This window comes from Silene latifolia, chromosome Y (genome assembly GCF_048544455.1).
Source record: "Silene latifolia isolate original U9 population chromosome Y, ASM4854445v1, whole genome shotgun sequence".
In the NCBI taxonomy this organism is placed as follows: Eukaryota; Viridiplantae; Streptophyta; class Magnoliopsida; order Caryophyllales; family Caryophyllaceae; genus Silene; species Silene latifolia.
This window is the reverse complement of record NC_133538.1, coordinates 402,046,344-402,067,904: the sequence shown is the minus strand read 5'-3', so window position 1 is coordinate 402,067,904 and position 21,561 is coordinate 402,046,344. Positions and strand designations below refer to the sequence as shown.

The window sequence follows — 21,561 nt, the reverse complement described above, 5'->3', positions numbered from 1 at the left end:
AAAATGTTGAGCCTATTCCTTCCTCTTCACGTCCCTCTGATGTAAAGAAGCCAAGAGATTTAGAAGTTACAACGTCGTCATATCATATCATAGTAGAAGAGATACCTGACGAGAATGAAGAAGTTGAGGCCGATGAGGCCCCTGAAACACTTGAAGACGGGGGGCAATCGACTGTGGATGAACTCAAGGAACTCAATTTGGGAACTACTGAAGATCCTCACCCCATTTATGTCAGTGCTTTGCTGACTAAGGAAGAAGAAGAGGAGTACTACAAGTTATTGGTCGAGTACAAAGATGTCTTCGCTTGGAGCTATAAAGAGATGCCTGGACTCAGCCCAAAAATTGCAGTTCATCGTCTAGCAATCAAGAAAGGCACCAATCCCAAAAAGCAACCTCAACGTCGTTTCGTGCCGGAGCTTGTACCGAAATTGAAAAGGAAGTCAATAAACTCATTGAAGCGGGTTTCATTCGAGAAGTCAAATATTCTACCTGGATAGCAAACATTGTCCCGGTCAGAAAGAAGAATGGACAACTGCGCATATGTGTCGACTTCAGAGACCTTAATGATGCATGCCCGAAGGATGACTTCCCTTTGCCAGTTACAGAGTTGATGATTGACGCAACCACTGGTCATGAAGCCCTCTCATTCATGGATTGTACTACTGGTTACAATCAAATACATATGGCACCTGAAGATCAAGAAGCAACAGGTTTTCGAACCCCAAAAGGGATCTTCTGCTACACAGTCATGCCGTTTGGATTGAAGAATGTTGGCGCTACGTACCAACGCGCAATGCAAAAGATCTTTGATGACATGCTGCATAAAATAATAGAGTGTTATGTTGATGACGTGGTTGTCAAATCAAAGAAAAGAGAAGACCATATCAAAGACCTTCGAACCGTCTTTGAAAGACTTAGAAAATGTCAACTCAAGATGAATCCACTCAAGTGTGCGTTCGGTGTCACATCTGGGAAGTTCTTGGGGTTTGTTGTTAGGCATAGAGGCATTGAAATTGACCAAACAAAAATTAAAGCCATCAACGAAATGCCGGAACCAAAGACGTTAAAAGAGTTGCGCGGATTGCAAGGACGTTTGGCATACATTCGAAGGTTCATATCTAACCTAGCGGGGCGTTGCCAACCATTCATCCATCTCATGAAAAAGGATGCTCCATTCCAATGGGATGAAAAATGCAAAAATGCTTTTGATAGCATCAAGAAGTACTTGGCCGCAGTGCACCGGTGTTGGGGGCACCAATTCCAGGAAAGCCACTTGTCCTCTACATCGCAACACAAGAACGCTCACTGGGGGCAATGTGTGCTCAAGAAATTGAAGACCGCAAGGAGAGAGCACTCTACTACTTGAGTCGTACCTTGGTTGGAGCTGAGTTGAATTACGCGCCCATAGAGAAGATATGTCTTGCTTTGATGTTCGCCATCCAGAAGTTGAGGCACTACATGCAGGCGCATACCATACATGTGGTCTCAAAAGCTGATCCAATCAAGTATATACTCTTAAGACCAGTCTTGTCTGGAAGACTTGCGAAATGGGCAATGTTGCTTAAGCAGTATGACTTGGTGTTCGTGCCTCAAAAGGCTGTGAAAGGTCAAGCTATCGCCGACTTCTTTGCTGATCATCCAGTGCCAGCAGAGTGGGAAATTTCAGATGACCTCCTAGGAGAAGAAATTTTCTACGTGGACGTTCTACCTCTATGGCAGATGTACTTTGATGGTGCCGCAAGACAATATGGAGCTGGAGCTGGAGTTGTATTCGTAACTCCACAAAATCATCTTATGCCATATGCCTTTAGACTCACTCAGTTGTGTACAAATAATATCGCAGAATACCAAGCTCTCATACTCGGTCTTCAAATAGCGATCGAAATAGGTGTCAAGGATATGGACATATATGGAGACTCAAAGCTGGTGGTCAACCAAGTCCTTGGTGAATTTGAAGTGAAAAAGGAAGACTTGATTCCCTACCATCAACAGGCATTACAACTGTTGAATCAACTTGACGACATCCATGTTGGTCATGTGCCAAGGAGTGCCAATAAGTTGGCTGACGCGCTTGCTAATCTTGCAGCCACTTTGGCATCGGGGCGAGAAGAGTCTATGAAAGTCCCGATCTGCAATCGTTGGGTAGTATCATCGCTTGAAGGAGAAGAAAATGTAGACACAACCAATATGATATGCGTCTACACAGTTGATGAAGATGACTGGCGTCAACCTATCATTGATTTTTTGGACCACCAAAAACTACCCGATGATCCGAAACACAAGGTAGAAATACGTCGACGTGCTCCAAAGTTCATTCACTATAAAGGGACACTCTACAGACGTTCGTACTCAGGCCAATGGTTGAGGTGTCTAAGCAAGGACGAAGCTACTGAAGCAATGCATGAAGCTCATTCTGGCATTTGTGGTGCTCATCAATCTGGGCCTAAACTTCATGATCGTGTAAAGAGAATGGGGAATTACTGGCCAACCATGGTGCAAGATTGTATGGACTTTGCGAAAAAATGTGAACCCTGTCAGTTCTACGCAAACTTCATACACCAACCGCCGGAGCCGTTGCATCCTACTGTTTCTTCATGGCCCTTTTAAGCTTGGGGACTTGATGTTGTGGGACCTCTTACTCCAAAGGCCTCAAATGGACACGAGTATATCCTCGCTGACACTGACTACTTCTCAAAATGGGCAGAAGCCATCACACTACGGGAAGTGAAGAAAGAAAATGTTGTGGACTTCATTAGAACCCAAATCATATACAAATATGGTGTACCTCAACGTATCACAACTGACAATGGGAAACAATTTTTCAACCATCTGATGACAAGTCTGGGAGAAAAATTCAAGTTCAAACAATACAAGTCATCCATGTACAATGCCTCTGCAAATGGTTTGGCTGAAGCCTTTAATAAAACCCTTTGCAACTTGTTGAGAAAAGTAGTAGCAAAGTCAAAGCGAGATTGGCATGAAAGAATTGGTGAGGCGTTGTGGGCATATTATACCACATACAAAACACCTACTCAGGCAACCCCGTACGCGTTGGTGTATGCAGTGGAGGCCGTGTTGCCTTTGGAGTTGCAGATCTCTTCCTTACGCATTGCTATTCAGGAGGGACTCACAGATGATGAGAATGACAAATTGCGATTAGCAGAGTTGGAAGCTCTCGATGAAAAGAGATTAGAGGCTCAACAAAAGCTCCAGTGCTATCAAGCAAGGTTGTCACGCGCATTCAACAAAAAGGTGCACCCTCGTTCTTTCCAAGTAGGAGACCTCGTCCTTGCAGTACGAAGACCAATCATCACCTCTCACAAGCCAGTTGGCAAGTTCACCTCTAAGTGGGATGGTCCATACGTGGTACAGGAGGTCTATACAAATGGTGCTTACAAAATCGTGGATGAAGACGGCGTTCGGGTAGGCCCAATCAATGGGATGTTTTTGAAGCGTTACTATTCTTAAATCCCAACAGTGAAGGCTCCTAAGCAAGAGCGTAAACTGCAAGTCCAAGCTCCTAAACAAGAGGTTAAACTGTATACAAAAAAAAAAAAAAAAAAAACAAAAAACAAAAAACAAAAAACAAAAAAACAAAAAAAAAAAACAAAAAAAAAATCTCAAAAAAAAAAAAAAATACTCCTTTCTTCCTTTATGAACTACGTCGGCTTGATCTTGTGAAATACACCTGTGCTTCACAAGTACGTAGGCAACTTGGGTGAACATGTAGCTCAAGTGCAGCCACACCTCCAAACAAAAAAAAAATCCCTCTCTTGAACTACGTTGGCTTGATCTTACAAGTTGTCATCTTGGTAGCTTTGCGAGTACGTAGGCAGTTTGAGCAAACACTTTGTTCAAGTGCAGCCACACCAAAAAAAAACCAAAAAAAAAAATTAATTACAGCAAAATAATTACTCCTGACCCGCAAGAGTTTAAACTGTGTACGGCTAAAATTACAGTCAATCATCAAGCAAGGTTGTAAAAGCAAGGCCATGTTAATCGATGATGAGTTCCGCTTGAGCTGGGTCTTTACACTATTTGCTTCACGGTTAGCCTTGGATAGATCTTTAACAAAGAGGGTCACATCGCATACAGGTGATGAAATGATGTAGCAATCTGGCACATAAAGGCTTGGAACTTCCTTACAATCGACGAGCGAGTTCATTGCATGGTAACTCCAAAGGGAACTCAAGATAACCCATCCAAGAGTGACTCGTACTCTCTTGGAGTCGACGAGTCCAGTCCATTGCGAGTTGCATCCCTGCAAAAAAAAAAAAAAGGAAAAAATACAAGTATAGAGAATATGAGGAAGTCTTTTACAAGTAGAGGGGACATCAAATCAAGAATTGTATTCATCCGGCAGGTCTCCTAAGGAGAGGGTAAGTTGGAGGTGTGATGAAATAATAGTCTGATCTTCATAAAGAGGTTCATTGCATGAGTCTTCAAAACTGTGTCGCGATGACCCGAATGGGTTCACCCTAACACTACCTGTCGCGATGACCCAAAAATGGGTTCACCCTAACAAGCAATAAGTCTTCAAAACTGTGTCGCGATGACCCGAATGGGTTCACCCTGACACAACTTGTCGCGATGACCCAAAATGGGTTCACCCTAACAAGCAATAAGTCTTCAAAATTGTGTCGCGATGACCCGAATGGGTTCACCCTGACACAACCTGTCGCGATGACCCAAAAAAATGGGTTCACCCTAACAAGCAATAAGTCTTCAAAAGTGTGTCGCGATGACACAAAATGGGTTCACCCTGACAACTCGATTTGGGAGGTGAAATATTGTGCAAGTAATAAGTCTTCAACGGTGAACAAATACGATGGTCTTGCGTGAAGTATTGATAAATTGAAGTTGCTTGGCTAAAAAGATGCAACATAAATCCCTGCATAAACCACGGACAAACAAGGGGACCAAAAGAAAAAACATAAGACAAACAAATTATAGAAAAAAAAAATAAATTGATAAGAGGTCTAGTATTTGGCTAGTTGATCGATCCTCCTGCTTGGTGAATTTATTAGCAAAAATCAAAGAAGACCATGGAAGTTGTGATATGCTGTCAAGCTTCATTAAATGAAATCAAATGAAAAGATAAGTCTTTGTCATCATCTCCAAATAAAATAAGTCATCCCAAACCATGGTTTCTGAAAACAACTTCTTAATATTGAAGTAAACATCATCGGGGCAATGAAAATGGTGGATGTAAGATATCAAAGTCTAGATTAGAAGTGTGTGCGGCTTTACGAAACCTCTATCAGCGTGACCGCCACTCCGGGGAAGCAAGACGAGAAAAAGGGCTTCACAGTCCCGCGGCAAAATTCGCGGAACATTATGTTACCAAAGTTAAGACTGCGATTTCATCGCCGACGATAAGAACCTTGCTGCCTCATCGGTATAAGTGTATAACTCGACGTCATCAGCCAGTACAAGCGCTGAACAAGAGATAAAAAAAGCTAAGTTAACAAGCTAACATCAATTTTCCTACGAGCAAGAGAGCAAACTAATCATGGCGTAATATCGAGAATTGAAGAAAACATGGGAAAATTTCTTACCTCAAAATTCGATTTTACGGTCGCCACAAAATCCGAGATTGCACCGAACTGTGATAACTAAAAAAAAGGGAGAAGCATCAGCAAAGTTGAAGATGGTTTATGATTAAGGTGAGGCATATAAGAAAAGAACGATATCAGAAGTGTAGATTGCAACATAGCTACCATAAAGCAAATAAGTGAAGAAAAATCACGGTTTAGCCATGAATAGTAGTCAATTAATCAAGTTCATATCCAAGTATGGTTTGATAATTGGCAATGCTATAGCAAGATAAGGACATAAACAACAAAAATTAAAAGGGCCACGCTTAACAGAAAGGGGAGACTGAAACGAGGTCAAAGAAATTCACGTTAAGCGCCAAATAGTCAAGCGATCGTCTATTTTCAGTCGTATTTAAGTAGTGATAGGGAACTTGACAAGTTTTCACTTGTTTCCACATCATCAAATATTAGATTGCAGAAAATAGACCATATTGCTAGAGAGAAAAAAAATCGCGGTCTAAGTAGTAGTGAAAAGAAAGAGATGAACATTCATACTCGTGTCGTTCCTTTCCAGACCGTCGCGAAGCTATCTTCTAGTTCCTGCTGTATCAAAGAGAAAAGGAAATTTATCATCAGCTAAAAAAAAGACAACAAAGAGAGAGTAGTTCTTTTATTGAGATGATAAGTTTGGCAGCAGAGAGCACAATAGATGATCAATTCTTCATACGCTGAAGTAGGGTTGTTTGACAAGGACTTTGAACAAATACTCCATTAAGATGAGTTTAGCCTCCTTATATACTCAGTAGCTCTTGGGGATCGTGTTTCAATCTTAACCCTACTACGAGATATGGAAATTTGTGGATAGGGCAAAAATAAGGAAACCGAGCAGCGGTGGTGTTCTTGTGTGATACTTGCTTTAAGAGAAGACTGTTGATTTTCTATTGGTCTAGCTCAATTCTCTATTATATGGAAAGTGTACATATTAATGACGTTTATCTAATAGCATTCGTAAGACCATGAAATTAATTGGGATATTACGCAACTTGTACTCAACTCAATATTGTGAAATTACAAGGGCGAGACAAAGCATAAATGAAAGACTAACGTGTTATTCGTCAAATCAGATAATGACAGGAAACGCTAAAACGACGGGTCAGCTTTACTATAAGTTTTGGTTCCCGTTGACTTTCAACTGAAACAAAAAATTCATCCGTCAAATTAGATAATGATAGGGTGATATTACAAGAAAAATGAATTACCTCTATAACAAATTGAGGGGCCATCGACTTCCAAGTCAAACAAAAAACAAAAAAAATCGTTATCCGCCAAGTCTACAAAAAAAGATGACAGGGTGATGTCAAAAAAAAAAATTATTACCCTTACGACGAGTTTGGGGATGCCTCGACTTCCAAGTCAAACACAAATTCACCCGCCAAGTTAGATAATGACAGGGTGATATTACAAGATAGAAGGTTATCCTTACGACAAGTTAGGGTGCTCTATATCGATTTCCAAGTCAAGCCAAGTGGAGGAGCTCTTACGACAAGTTAGGGTACTCATCATCGACTTCTAAGTCAAAGCAAAATGTATCGAGACCTCGCCACGTCAAAACACCAAAAAAATGGCGCACGTGACAAGGTCCCGAGGGGGCAATTTGTAGGCACGGAAAATTTATTAATGTGCCGAATAAATAAAATGAATTAATTATTTTGAGTTAATACCAAATTTTAGCTTAATTTAATTAATTTGTCCCGATTAAATGAAATGTGGGTCGATTCGGATTACAAAAGGAGTTATTCGGATCACTAAACCCAGAAAGAATCAAACTTGGGCCTGTCACCACCAAAGTCCAACAAGGAGATTTGAAACTCTATAAATAGAGCTCTCCTCATTCATTCAAAGGGTTGGAAATTCATAATTGCAAAGGAGCTAGAGAGAACAAGGTACAAATTCCTACAAATCCTCTCTGTCAAAATCATTGCAAGCAGTCAACAAGCACATCAAATCGTGCCGCCTGCGTTGAAGATTCAATCACAAGTTCAAACCTTCAAGAGAGATTCAAGTCATCGCGACCCTCTCAAGAAATCAAATTTACATCGCGCGTAGAGCAATTAAAATTGTCTACACGCGTACCCCTCACGTGTACCCTGTACACGTACCCCTTACGGCATATTAGAATCAGAGGATACATTAGAGATTGTACACGTATTTTTGATATTTATTAATAAAATTTAATTGTTTCCTTGTTTTGTATTTCAGTTATCGTTATACAAAATTTACTGTTACATACCTAACTTTATTTTTTGCGCAAAAGTACCTAAAATTTATATTTCGTTTGTTAACAAATACACATTAAAGAATTTCGTCAAAAATGGTCAAAGATTCCGTTAAAATTAACAAAAAACATAAATAAAAATTGTTTAAAACTTATAATTACAATTAAAATCTTATAATAGCATTGTTAGTCACTAACTAACTCGCTCCTCATCCTTTCTTCTTCCTCCAAATCTCCCTCTTATAACCCAACCCTATAACGACCCACCATTGTCGTTCTTCATCATCTTCTTTACGACTCATCTCAGCTTCTTACTTTCAACTTTAATCATATTCTCCATATTCTTTATCTTTATCTTGCATTCCATTCGAAACTTCATTTAAAAGCAATATCCATTACTTATCTCTTTTTAAAACCCTAGATATTATGGGTATTGTCCTTTTTAGTTAATTTTTTTTTCTTCTTGTTGAATAATTCTATGGTGGAGGAAATTTTGATTGGTTGGGGGATATGAAGAGGGGTGGTTAATTAGGATTGTTTGAGGAAATGAAAAAGGGGTTAATTTAATGAAAATTTATTTAGTAAATGATTAAAGAGAAAAAGTAAGGTCCTAATTATGTTTTTCGTTAGTTTTGACGGAAATCTGACAATTTTCAACGGCATGCAATTAGCATTTGGTACCTCTTGACAATTCAACATAAAATTTTAGGTACCTTTAGAGGAAAAAAAATTAGATACCTTGATGCCAAAGAGGCTAAATATTAGGTCTTCCGTGGAAAAAAAAATAAAAAAAATAAATAAATAGATGTTATAGTTATTACAACCATATTGATTACTTTGATGTAGAAGGGCTGTAAATGATTTGAGTTGGCTCGTCGAACCCTCGGAATCGGCTCGCTCAAAGCTCGGCTCATGCTCGGTCAAACTGACTCAAGCTCGAGCACGGGTCGAGCTAGGGTAAATCCGAGCCGGTCCCGAGCTCGGTAAGACTCGGCTCGGAAGCTCGTTTGGGTTCGTTTGTAGGTTTTTTGTATAGTTTGTATACACTATTATTAATTTTATTTCAAGATTAGAGATTATTTGTAGAAATTTTCTTTGGGATAGTGGAACATAGTACCAAAGAGCTCGTGTGGTGGCTTGCAACAAATTATGTTGCAGTAAAAAAAAAAGGTGGATTGAGAATTAAGGAAACAGGGGTCTGGAATACTGTTAATGTTGGGAAACTTGTGAATTGGATTTATACTAAAGCTGATAAACTTTTTGTTCAATGGATTGTTCATGTTTATATGAAAGGAGCTGACTGGACTACTTATACTCCTTCTGATTCCAACTAGAATTGGATAAATATTTGCAAAATTAAAAACACTATGGTGACTGGTTACCATAATACTGTCTGGGTTCATAATGTTAAAGGATACTCTGTTGGTGATGGATTTAAATGGCTGAAGGGAAATCAATCTGATGTTGCATGGTATAATTAATAGAGTTTGGCACAACCGGTGTATTACCAAACACTCTTTTATTAGTTGGTTGATTGAGCATGAATCTTTAAATACTCGGGAGAAGTTGAATAAGATAGAGCTGTGTGTAGAGTATATGTGTGTCTTGTGTGAGAATGAAAATGAAACTCATACTCATCTCTTTACAACATGTGAATATAGCAAAGAGGTTGTTGCGAAATTGGGTACAGATAAGGATACTTGGTCACTGTGCCAGGACGAGATCTAAAGTTCAGTAGCAGGATTAAGGACTGCTCTTCATTATTGGATTTGGTTGCTGAGGAACAACTGCAGGATTAAACTCTGTTGGGAAAGGCCTTATATGAAGGGACCGCGGTACATCACATGTAGCAGCGGAAGGCAGAAACGCGGTCCTCCTGAGATCTATTGCATTTAAAAACTTGTAAAAACTGAGTAATGAAACACATACATTATGTGTAGATAGTAAATTGGTTCAACCTCGAAAATACAGTCTCTAGTGTATCCACACCGGAAGATAAACTAACGTTCTAAACTCTTGAGACGACCTCGGATATAGAGAAACACTTTCTCACTTTTGCGTATATATGAGAGTAAGACTGGATCGGAACTTGTTCTCGTTATATTTAAAAACTAGCCGAATGCCTTGGTATTTATAGGCAGCGTTTCTTAGCCATTAAGGCTTAAACTTAAGGATAACTTTGATGAATCATTTTCTTAAAAGCTAAGGATTAATTAATGCAAAGGCACGTAACTAACTAGCAATCATAAGCATGGTGTCATGCATGGTTAATTGATCAGCACGTTTCCTTAAAAACCAAAGCAATAGTTCTGGTCCATCTCTCATATAAACGTCTTTCCGATATTAACTATATTTCCGTGTTAGCGGACAATATAAATATATGTCATCGAGATTATTTAACTTTATTATCTCATAATAAATTAAATAACCGTAAACGTTAAATATCACACCGTAAGTGTGTGACCACATAGGTTCATCGCTAAACCGGTAATAATTAATCTCATTAACTATTAATCGAGGTTGGCATCTAACAACACTCCCCGACGGCCGGATAGCGTGAATACCAATATTCACTGTACTTCACTATACTCGAACCTGGTAAAGGATACTGTATTTATCTCCCTCCATCGTTCCAACTCCGGATCGTCCTAGGGTATGGTTTGACTGCCAAACCTACGAGACGACCACTATGTTACATGTCGATCATTATCGGTCAAGAATGACTTTAAGAAACTCCTTTGTTAAAACATTCATATGTCCTGGCCAAGGTCTTTATAGGACCAATAAGATTAATGACAACATAGAATTCAAACTCATTATTTTTGAGTTGACGGATTCCATCTTGACTCCCCACTAATTACATAGGTACTTAATTATACCCAATGACCATTCAACTAGCATTTTTACACACTAGGTGTCCGGTATCTAAGTATAATAAGTAGTCTATTAACTACAATGATGATCTCAGGTCAAAGGATAAAATATACAACTATTCCTTAAGAGAATTTTAACTTTGACAGTGAATAGGTAATAATAACCATTTGGGAAATCTCACTGTCGGTCACGTTCAATAATCATATCTCCATATGCATTATTTATATTATAACTTAATGAATGAGATCCATTAATACTCATCCTATGAGTACCGTTATCAATATATTGGTCTATCCGGATTATCATAGTCTAATTCTGATAATCCCACGACCAAGAACACTTTTAGACTAAACTCTATAATACCCGACTCTCATTATCATAATCTCCATTATGATGTCAAGTATACTAGTTTAATCAAGGACTTATCATCGTATTAACACCTTAATGAGATAATAAGAAAATGCCATCTAATTATTAATCTCCATTAATGATTACAGTGTATGAAATATGTTCAAAATGTTACATAACTAACGATTGCTCTGGGACACAATTCTAACAATCTCCCACTTGACCTAGAGCCAATCGGTCATGAACCTTAAACCTATATTCCACTTGTGCTTGTCAAACTCCTTTGATCCAAGCGCTTTAGTGAGAGGATCAGCAACGTTTTCTTTCCCTTCCACCTTCTGAGTTTGAACGTCTCCACGTTCAATTATTTCTCTGATCAAGTTAAATTTCCGAAGAAGTGTTTGGATCGTTGGTGTGATCTTGACTCCTTTTCTTGTGCTATAGCTCCCGTATTGTCACACATTAGAGGAACACCTTCCTCCACAGAAGGAACAGCACCAAGTTCAGTTAATAACATTCTTATCCAAACAGCTTCTTTAACAGCATCACATGCGGCTATGTACTCTGCTTCAGTTACTGAGTCGGCTACTGTACCTTGTTTGGAACTCCTCCAACTCACAGCTCCACCATTCTTGGTGAAAAAATAACCCGAGGTAGACTTGCTATCATCCTTATCCGATGCAAAGCTAGCATCAGTATAGCCGAACACTTTTAGCTCACAATCTCCAAAAATGAGGAATTGGTCTTTAGTTCTTCTCAAGTACTTAAGGATGGTTTTCACCACTTTCCAATGTTCCTCACCAGGATTTCGCTATACCTACTTGCTACTCCTAGCGCGTAGGCCACATCAGGCCTTGTACATGTCATGGTATACATGATAGCTCCCACTGCATTCGCATATGGGATTCTACTCATGCGTTCTATTTCCTCTGGGGTTTTAGGACTATCCTCCCTAGAAACAGATATACCGGTACCTATCGGCAGATAGCCTCTTTTGGAGTTATCCATGCTATATCTCCTTAAGATAGAATCAATGTACAAAGATTGGGAGAGCCCTAGCAGCTTACTGGATCTATCTCTATAGATTCTTATTCCAAGAATATAAGCCGTTTCTCCTATATCCTTCATGGAGAACTGTTCAGATAGCCAAATCTTTGTCTTATGCATGGCTGGCACATCATTTCCGATCAGCAATATGTCATCCACATATAGCACTAGGAAAATTACTATACTCCCACTAGCCTTCTTTTATACACATGGCTCCTCTTCACATCGCACAAAATCAAACCTTTTTATTGTCGTGTGAAAGCGGATATTCCAACTGCGAGAAGCTTGCTTTAACCCATAAATGGATTGCTGCAACTTACATACTTTATTATGAGCAGATGGTAATGTGAAACCCTCAGATTGAGTCATATATATTTATTCCTTAAGCTCTCCATTAAGAAAAGCTGTTTTCACATCCATTTGTCATATCTCATAATCATAGTATGCAGCTATGGCCAATAAAATCCAAATAGATTTGAGCATTGCTACGGGAGAAAAAGTTTCCTCATAATCAATACCTTCCTTTTGATTATATCCCTTAGCAACAAGACGGGCTTTATAGGTTTCAACCTTCCCATCCGCTCCAATCTTTTTCTTGAAACCCCATTTTCATCCAATAGGTTTAACGTCCTTAGAGCAATCAACCAAATCCCATACTTTGTTGATTCTCATGGACTCCATTTCAAATACCATAGCCTCAAGCCATTTCTCATGGTCTGAACATGCCATAGCCTCTTTGAAACACTTAGGATCGTCATTAACAACTGAGATATCATCCATATGATAATCCTCGTCATTCTGCACCATAAGATTTAATCGATCTGGTGCCCGACGTTCCCTAGTGGACCTTCTAAGAGGTTCATGTACAACTTGATCCTCTTGTTGCCTAGGTTCCTGAAATGGTTCATTAACCACGTTATTTACCTCAACACTTGAGGTTGGAACCCTTGGTGGCAACTTTAAGATATCAAAAAAGGCTGCTCAACTTGCATCTCACGCTCTTGAGCTAATGCTGATTCGTTGGTATCTCGAATGTCATCAAGATCTATTTCTACACCATGGCTTCCTTTTTCAAGGAATTCCTTTTCCAAAAAGGTTGCAGTTCTGGCCACAAACACGTTGTGTTCAGAATGGTTATAAAAATAGTACCCCATAGTCTCCTTAGGATAACCAACAATCCTGCACTTGTCAGACGTTGCATCAAGCTTGTCTGACTGCAATCGTTTAACATAAGTCGGACAACCCCAAACCTTCAAATGTTTTAGGCTGGGCATAGGTCCTTTCCATATCTCATATGGAGTTTTAGCAACTGCCTTAGTGGGAACTTTATTCAGTAAATATGCAGCAGTTTCTAAAGCATATCCCCACAAGAAGATCGAAAGATCGGTGAACCCCATCATGGATCGTACCATATCTAATAAGGTTCGATTTCTCCTTTCAGAAACACCATTGTGCAGGGGCGTTCTTGGAGAAGTCCACTGTGACAAGATCCCATCTTGTCTCAAATAATCAACAAACTCATCACTGAGATACTCACTGCCACGATCAGATCTCAATGCTTTGATGTTCTTACCAGTCTGTTTCTCAACTTCACTACGAAAATTTTTGAACATCTCAAAAGATTCTGACTTATGTATCATTAGATATATAAATCCAAATCTTGACATATCGTCCGTGAAGGTGATAAAGTAAGAATATCCACCTTTAGCTTGAACTTTCATAGGTCCACATACATCACTGTGTATAAGTCCTAAAAGTTCACTGGCTCTCTCTCCAGTTCCAGAAAATGGAGATTTGGTCATCTTTCCTTTGAGACAAGATTCACAAATTTTATATGATCGATAATCATACTGTCCAAGGCAACCAGCCTTGTGTAATTTTTTTACTCTTTTCTCACTAATATGACCAAGCCTACAATGCCAAAGATAACTTTGATTTTCTTGATTATTTCTCTTCCTCTTTTGGCCAAAAATAGTCATGATAGGACAAGTTGTCATTTAAGATAAGATATACAGACCATGTTGTGAATAACAATGTACATATAATTCATTACCATGAAATACAGAACATTGATTATTATCAAAAGTTGTTCGAAAAACACACTTGTCTAAAGACGAAATGGAAATTACGTTCGAAACAAACTTAGGAACATAATAACAACTTTCTAACAACATTGTCTTTCCCGTAGGCATTATAAGAGAAATTTCTCCTACAGCTATGGCAGCAACACTTGCTCCATTTCCGACTTGTAGGGTGACTTCTCCTTTCTTCAACCATCTACTGATCTTTAAACCCTGCAATATATTACAGATGTTAAAACTACTACCGGTATCCAATGCCCATTTAGTAGTATCAGTAATTGCTAAAGCAATCATGAAAACATTTTTCACAAATATCTCACCTTGTTTCTTTCCCTTCATAGTAGCTTTGTACTCCGGACAATCTCTCTTCCAGTGATCTTTCTTTTTACAGAAGAAACATTCAGTATCCGCCTGGTCAAGCTGCACCTTCTTTCCCTTGGATTTGTTCACAACATCCTTGGGTGCAAGTGGATTTTTCTTAGACCGTTTCTTGCCTTTCCACTTGCTCTTAGAAGTGCTCACAACCAGGTTCACAGAACCAGATACATTCACCTTCCTAGATGTGATTTGTTTTTCAAAATCGATTAACAAATTGAGCAATTCATTCAGATCACAACCCATCTTATTCAAGTTAAAATTAACAATGAACGGTGAATAAGTATCGTCAATAGACTGCAAGATCAAATATTACGATAACTCTTTACCAAGAGTGCATCCATGCTTCTCAAGCTTTTCTATCAGATCAATCATCTTTAGAACATGGTGACACACTGGCTCCTTAGATTTTAGTTTAGACTCAAACAAGGACTTAGATAACTGGTACCTTGCAGTCCTACTCTGAGACCCATACATCTTCTTAAGATGTTCAATAATCTGTGGTGGATTCATGTATTTATGTTGTCTCTGCAAATCAGCAGCCATGGAGGCCAAAATAATGCACTTTGCAGTAGTACGTTGCTCCAAGTACTTATCATATGTATCTAATACATATGCATCATCTTCTCCCTCACGGGGTGCTACCTTAGCAGGCTTATCGATCACATCGATTAGCTTTTCATGCATGAGACCAATTCTCAGGTTGCGGTACCAATCATCAAAATTATTACTGCCCAGCTTAGCATCAAGTATGCCACGCAGTGTTATAGCAGCCATTTTGAGAAAACTTATTCTGAAAGAAAACAATACAAATAAGAACACAATCATACATCATTATGATATGGACTTCATCAAAATGATACATAAAAATTTTAAAACATGCATGAGCCCCCTGTTTGTCAGGTCGTTTCTCATCATAATTGAAATTTATCTGATTTTATCTTATAAAATCATTTTAGGCTCTACACTATACAGTCCCCTGGTTGTCAGGTCGTTCCTATAACTGTAGTTGAGTTTATCCACTCTAGTGACAGAAAATTAATAAATGTCATACCCTCTGGGTTATCCAAACTAAAAGTACAAGATTAGTTAACTTTTCTTCACCCTTGCATCATATACAATAAACAATATTATTATATCTCCGAACTACAAGTCCCCTGGTTGTCAGGTCGTGCCTTGTAACCGTAAATAGAATAATTTTATTGTCTACCTGAGTGGCAACCTTTAACAAAATATCTTATATTTTATCAATTAAAACTCAATAATTTTTAAGTGGTCAAGTTTTTATGTCATTCAAACAATTTGAATAACAAAAGTGCTTATGTCGTTTATTAGCACTAACAATTATATCTTATATAACTGTCGTAGTATTTCATCTCACATGAACCATCATATAGATCTTGAGCTAATGCGTGAACAATTCTTACTAAAGACAACAATCCCTTTTTGTACATCATTATCAAATAAAACTCATGATTAACACATCATGTATCCATTAACAAGATAAAACAATATCAATGCTAATACTACATATATGCATACCATGCAACATGATTCTCCTATGCAAATATTTAATCAATTTTCCAATATAATGTAAATATATGAATTAAAGGAGCACGTACATGAAAGTGAACAGCAAGAAGAATTCTTGCTCACAGTACGTAAGAAATTACGACCCAAATTTACAAAATGTAAATGTATAATTGGCTCTGATACCAATTGAAGGGACCGCGGTACATCACATGTAGCAGCGGAAGACAAAATCGCCGTCTTCCTGAGACCTATTGCATTTAAAAACTTGTAAAAACTGAGTAATGGAAAACATACATTATGTGTAGATAGTAAATTGGTTCAACCCCGAAAATACAGAGTCTCTAGTGTATTCACACCGGAAGATAAACTAACGTTCTCAACTCTTGAGACGACCTCGGATATAGAGAAACACTTTCTCACTTTTGCGTATATATGAGAGTAAGACGAGATCAGAACTTGTTCTCGTTATATTTAAAAACTAGCTGAATGCCTTGGTATTTATAGGCAGCGTTTCTTAGCCATTAAGGCTTAAACTTAAGGATAACTTTGACGAATCATTTTCTTAAAAGCTAAGGATTGATTAATGCAAAGGCACGTAGCTAACTAGCAATCATAAGCATGGTGTCATGCATGGTTAATTGATCAGCACGTTTCCTTAAAAACCAAAGCAATAGTTCTGGTCCATCTCTCATATAAACGTCTTTCCTATATTAACTATATTTCCGTGTTAGCGGACAATATAAAAATATGTCATCGAGATTATTTAACTTTATTATCTCATAATAAATTAAATAACCGTAAACGTTAAATATCACACCGTAAGTGTGTGACCACATAGGTTCATCGCTAAACCGGTAATAATTAATCTCATTAACTATTAATTGAGGTTGGCGTCTAACAACACTCCATGATAGCCGGATAGCGTGAATACCAATATTCATTGTACTTCACTATACTCGAACCTGGTAAAGGATATTGTATTTATTTCCCTCCATCGTTCCAACTCCGGATCGTCCTAGGGTATGGTTTGACTGTCAAACCCTACGAGACGACCACTATGTTACATGTCGATCATTATCGGTCAAGAATAACTTTAAGAAACTCCTTTCTTAAAACATTCGTATGCCCTGGCCAAGGTCTTTATATGACCAATAAGATTAATGACAACAAAGAGTTGAAACTCATTACCTTTGAGTTGACGGATTCCATCTTGACTCCCCACTAATTACATAGGTACTTAATTATACCCAATGACCATTCAACTAACATTTTTACACATTAGGTGTCCGGTACGTAAGTACAATAAGTAGTCTATTAACTACAATGATGATCTCAGGTCAAAGGATAAAATATACAACTATTCCTTAAGAGAATTTTCACATTGACAGTGAATAGGTAATAATAACCATTTGGGAAATCTCACTGTTGGTCACTTTCAATAATCTTATCTCTATATGCATTATTTATATTATAACTTAATGAATGAGATCCATTAATATTCATCCTATGAGTACCGTTATCAATATATTGGTCTATCCGGATTATCATAGTCCCATTCTGATAATCCCACGACCAAGAACACTTTTAGACTAAACTCTATAATACTCGACTCTCATTATCATAATCTCCATTATGATGTCAAGTATACTAGTTTAATCAAGGACTTATCATCATATTAATACCTTAATGAGATAATAAGAAAATGCCATCTAATTATTAATCTCTATTAATGATTACACTGTATGAAATATGTTCAAAATGTTACATAACTAACGATTGCTTTGGGACACAATTATAACATTATATTATTGTTAGTCGTATTCAAGTGGAGGTGCATAGAAGATTATTGCTGAAAATTCGAAACCCAGTTAAGGAAAGTGATAAATGTTGGTTGCATAGTATTGGCAGGGGGGCAATGAATTATAGAGGCCTTGTTCGAAGTATTCAGTGGAGGCCCTAATACAATTACTAAATACTAATCCTTCCACGGGTTAGAAGTGACCCTTCTTCGTTTGCATGAATTACAACACAATTAAATTTGAGAAAATACCTCGAAATTATAACACACAAAACTATTGTTTTTTTGTTATAATTTCTATGGTTAGATTTGTGATTGTGACTCTAAAACTAAGCCAATCAGAGTAAATCTGAAATAACGGAATTATACATCCCCTAACAGATACCGAAGCAACGAAGATGTCTCAGTTAGTGGTTAAGAAGGACCTATAGTGGACAATAGGTCTTATGTTCGATTTCCCTCATCCCCGTTATTATATTGCCCTTATGGCTCATTCGACGCACAAAAAAAACATATATCGAAGCAACAAAGAAATCAAAATAGAGAAAACGAACGAAAAATTGATAGCGTAGGACCAAACAGTTAAAAAATTAATGATAAACTAAAGATATATAAAATAAATAATAGTTTAATGTTGTGGAGAGGTGGCTCCAAAAAAATTAAGCGTTATTTAATGAGATTAATTCATCATATGCCTTCCCTTCTCAAATTAATCCAACCTATGATTTATCCCATATTAGTCCGATCTTTGCATTCATTTATCTCTTATTACACTAATGGAAGGGCAACCTGATGAACAGGTTATCTTTACCCTTTGTTATGTTAAAACCCTTATTTTAATTAAATGGCTCCTTTCTTTCCTTTTTATCCCTCTTTACTTCTCTCTTTGCTTTTAACCCTATTTTTTTTTTTTTACTCTTGTGTCATCTGTCCATCCACTGAAGCTTCATCATTCATCTTCACATGCCATTGTCATTCATCATCATCTACCACTAATCAATGGATAAGTTATGTTTTTCTTATTCAATTTTAATTTGCAGGTTTAATTTTGAATCGTCCAGAAAATGCCTACGATTGTTTTCAATTTGTCTGATTGTTTTCAATTAAAATTCATATGATTATTTTCAATTATTCTGATTATTATTGTTACATCTTAATTGTTTGGGTTTTTTTGTCATTGTCTTTTTTAATCAAATGTACCCCTTCTTTACCGTCCTCAAAATCGCAGGAATTTGATGATTACATATGTAGATACCCGTATCCGTCGATATTGGAATTTACAGAAATCCCGACAAAACACTCGATGATGATAGGACACATGTTTACTTACATCGCTCGTTAGCGGATTTTGTTTTGTGATGCAGGACAAGCGTTATTTGAAGGTTTTATAATTTAAATGAAATTTATTTCATCGGTTTTCATATTTTCGAGTTTATTTAAAATTTAAAGCTTTTATAATTTATGAAAAATAAACTATTTTTCAAATTTTTTATTTTAAATTTATTTGAAATGAGATATGCGACGGTTTCGTGTTTTATCGCTTTATTTAATTTGAAAAATTAGATTTAAAAGCAGTTTTAAACGAAGTTTTTTGAGACGGTTTTAAGCTCGATTTTTTAACGGTTTTGAGCATGAGTTTCGAGGGCATTGCTTTGTTTCAAACCCATCCCCATGGTCTCGGGTTCGAACCCCCATACCACCACCCTTCCCCTTCCTTTTCCATCACCAAACCCGACACCCAACCAACCCCCTCCCCTGTTTTTCGAGCCCAAACCCGACACCCAAACCACCACCCAACCCAGCCTAAACCACACCAACACCTACCCCACTAACCTAACATCTATTCCAACCAGAACCCGCACCCAAACCTGCAACCACAACCGGCACCCGTGCCCTGTTTTGCCGCGTCAAAACAGAGACTTCCCGAGTCCCTTTTAGAGCCCCCATCCCAACCATTCCCTTCCCTCATTTCTCTTACTTATTCCCCAAGTAAGAGAAGATATTTCCCCTATCCCAACCAGCTCACACAATCTCCACAAAGCTGAAACATAATCTCCTTCCATATCCTTTCCAAAACCAAATTATCCTCTCCACCTTCCATATTTCGACCAAAATCTCTTACCCCTTCCACAAGCCAACTCCTAAGTAGCCAAATAACCTAACCCTAGCATCCCCATTCTCGTTTCCTATATAAACCACACACATGTACACCGAAAAGAGGGACGAAACAACACGGTTTTGAGAGCTCTCGAAACTCTAGAGATTGCCTTTCTTTCTCACGTAAAAAAGCAACCCTAAACTCCTCTCATACCCAGAATCACAAAATTCACACAAGATATTAGACGAACATTAGAGCATCGATTTGCTCTCTTATTCGTTTTCTCTCGCGTTTTAGGCAGCACCAGTTCTTGTCCATTTTGAGTCATGCTTTAACCGTTTTTTACCTCTATTTTTTGCTAAAGTTTGAATCTTTGGAGTCTAAGGATGTGGGAAATAATCTGTATACTTCCCTTTAACATGAAGGATTATAACGATATAATAAAGATGATCTATGGTCATAAAATAAAATACATAAGCATAAGTAAAAAGATTTAGAATTAACCTCGGGTCCTTGCAAAATTGGCCTAAGAACAATATCAAAATTGATATTCGCCTATTAGTTGCACCCAAGGCGATCTAAGATATACCCTTTGATTATGCTAGAAATCAATCTAAAATTTTCTGTAAAATTTTATTGTCTTTGTGTTTTTGTGATGAGAAAGAGGATGCTAGGTCAGAAAAAGAATTAGGTTAGAAATAATTCTCCACCTTTCTTTTTATATAGACCGAAATCCGAAATCAATTAGGAAAGATTTACATCTCCTAATTTCGGCCAATGTGATCCGAAAATAAGGAATTAAATTTCCTTATTTTTGGTCTTTCCAAAAATATATAAAGTGTGTTAAATTGTCATCTAGTGAGGATCGAACCCATGACCTCTTGGCTTGTGTACCCTCACTATTACCACTATGACACATTCAACTAGTTGATATTAAATACAACTGATTATATTTAACTACGAATTAACAGATTAATTCTTTCAAACTAACCTGATATATATTTAATTAAATATAACTTATTATATTTAATTTACGAATTAATTGTGATTAATTCGTCTCAACTTAATATTATTTAATTTTCATTAAATAATTATCTCATCAACACATTGACTAACTTTTTAGTCATTTTGGGCATCAATGTAATTATATTTCTATAACCACATTTCTCAAATACGTCCTATAGGTGTGACCTTTAGGGACCAGTTGATCACCGCCATCGGTATGATAATAACGTCAAACTTTCTAGCAAGCCAACCGTTATTAGGTAAACGTTAATCGGCTGATTAAATATACGAAGTATACCCTTGTGAACCTGTAAGAGATTTACAAATGTTATCACACTAATTTGTGGAGGACACCAGCTCCAATAAACTCCCACTTGTCCTCACAAGTGTATGTGCGATAACCGATTCTCATATCCTTTAAAATTTCTCCCACTCAATGTAAAACAATTTGCAAATCCGAATTCACAAAGGTCGTATTTTACAAGCGATCGGTATCAAGAGTGGTTTTCCCGACTAGAGAGTAACTTAACCGATAAACGAATCAACATTCGAGCATGGCCATGCATTTGAGTTACAACTCCTCGAGTGGC

The 21,561-nt window shown here is 37.6% G+C and overlaps 2 protein-coding genes and 1 long non-coding RNA gene across 3 annotated transcripts; 1 reads left to right on the top strand and 2 right to left on the bottom strand.

Annotated features, from left to right (window-relative positions):
* Positions 1–1,314: 1,314 nt before the first annotated feature.
* On the top strand, positions 1,315–2,607 carry LOC141632210 (uncharacterized). The gene has a single exon (XM_074444774.1). It carries the CDS (start codon positions 1,315–1,317, stop codon positions 2,605–2,607), a length of 1,293 nt encoding a protein of 430 aa, XP_074300875.1.
* A 2,473-nt stretch (positions 2,608–5,080) lies between these two features.
* On the bottom strand, positions 5,081–5,795 carry LOC141626247 (uncharacterized). The gene is made up of 2 exons (XR_012535859.1): positions 5,559–5,795; positions 5,081–5,438 (listed from the first exon to the last, which is right to left on the bottom strand). It is a non-coding gene; the product is annotated as an uncharacterized LOC141626247 (long non-coding RNA).
* A 9,054-nt stretch (positions 5,796–14,849) lies between these two features.
* LOC141632208 (uncharacterized) lies at positions 14,850–15,314 on the bottom strand. The gene has a single exon (XM_074444773.1). The coding sequence runs from the start codon at positions 15,312–15,314 to the stop codon at positions 14,850–14,852; it is 465 nt and encodes a 154-aa protein (XP_074300874.1).
* Positions 15,315–21,561: the final 6,247 nt, after the last annotated feature.

Coding starts and splice junctions, on each gene's coding strand:
- LOC141632210 (XM_074444774.1), top strand. CDS start 1,315: ATGTGTGCTCAAGAAATTGAAGACCGCAAGGAGAGAGCACTCTACTAC.
- LOC141632208 (XM_074444773.1), bottom strand. CDS start 15,314: ATGGCTGCTATAACACTGCGTGGCATACTTGATGCTAAGCTGGGCAGT.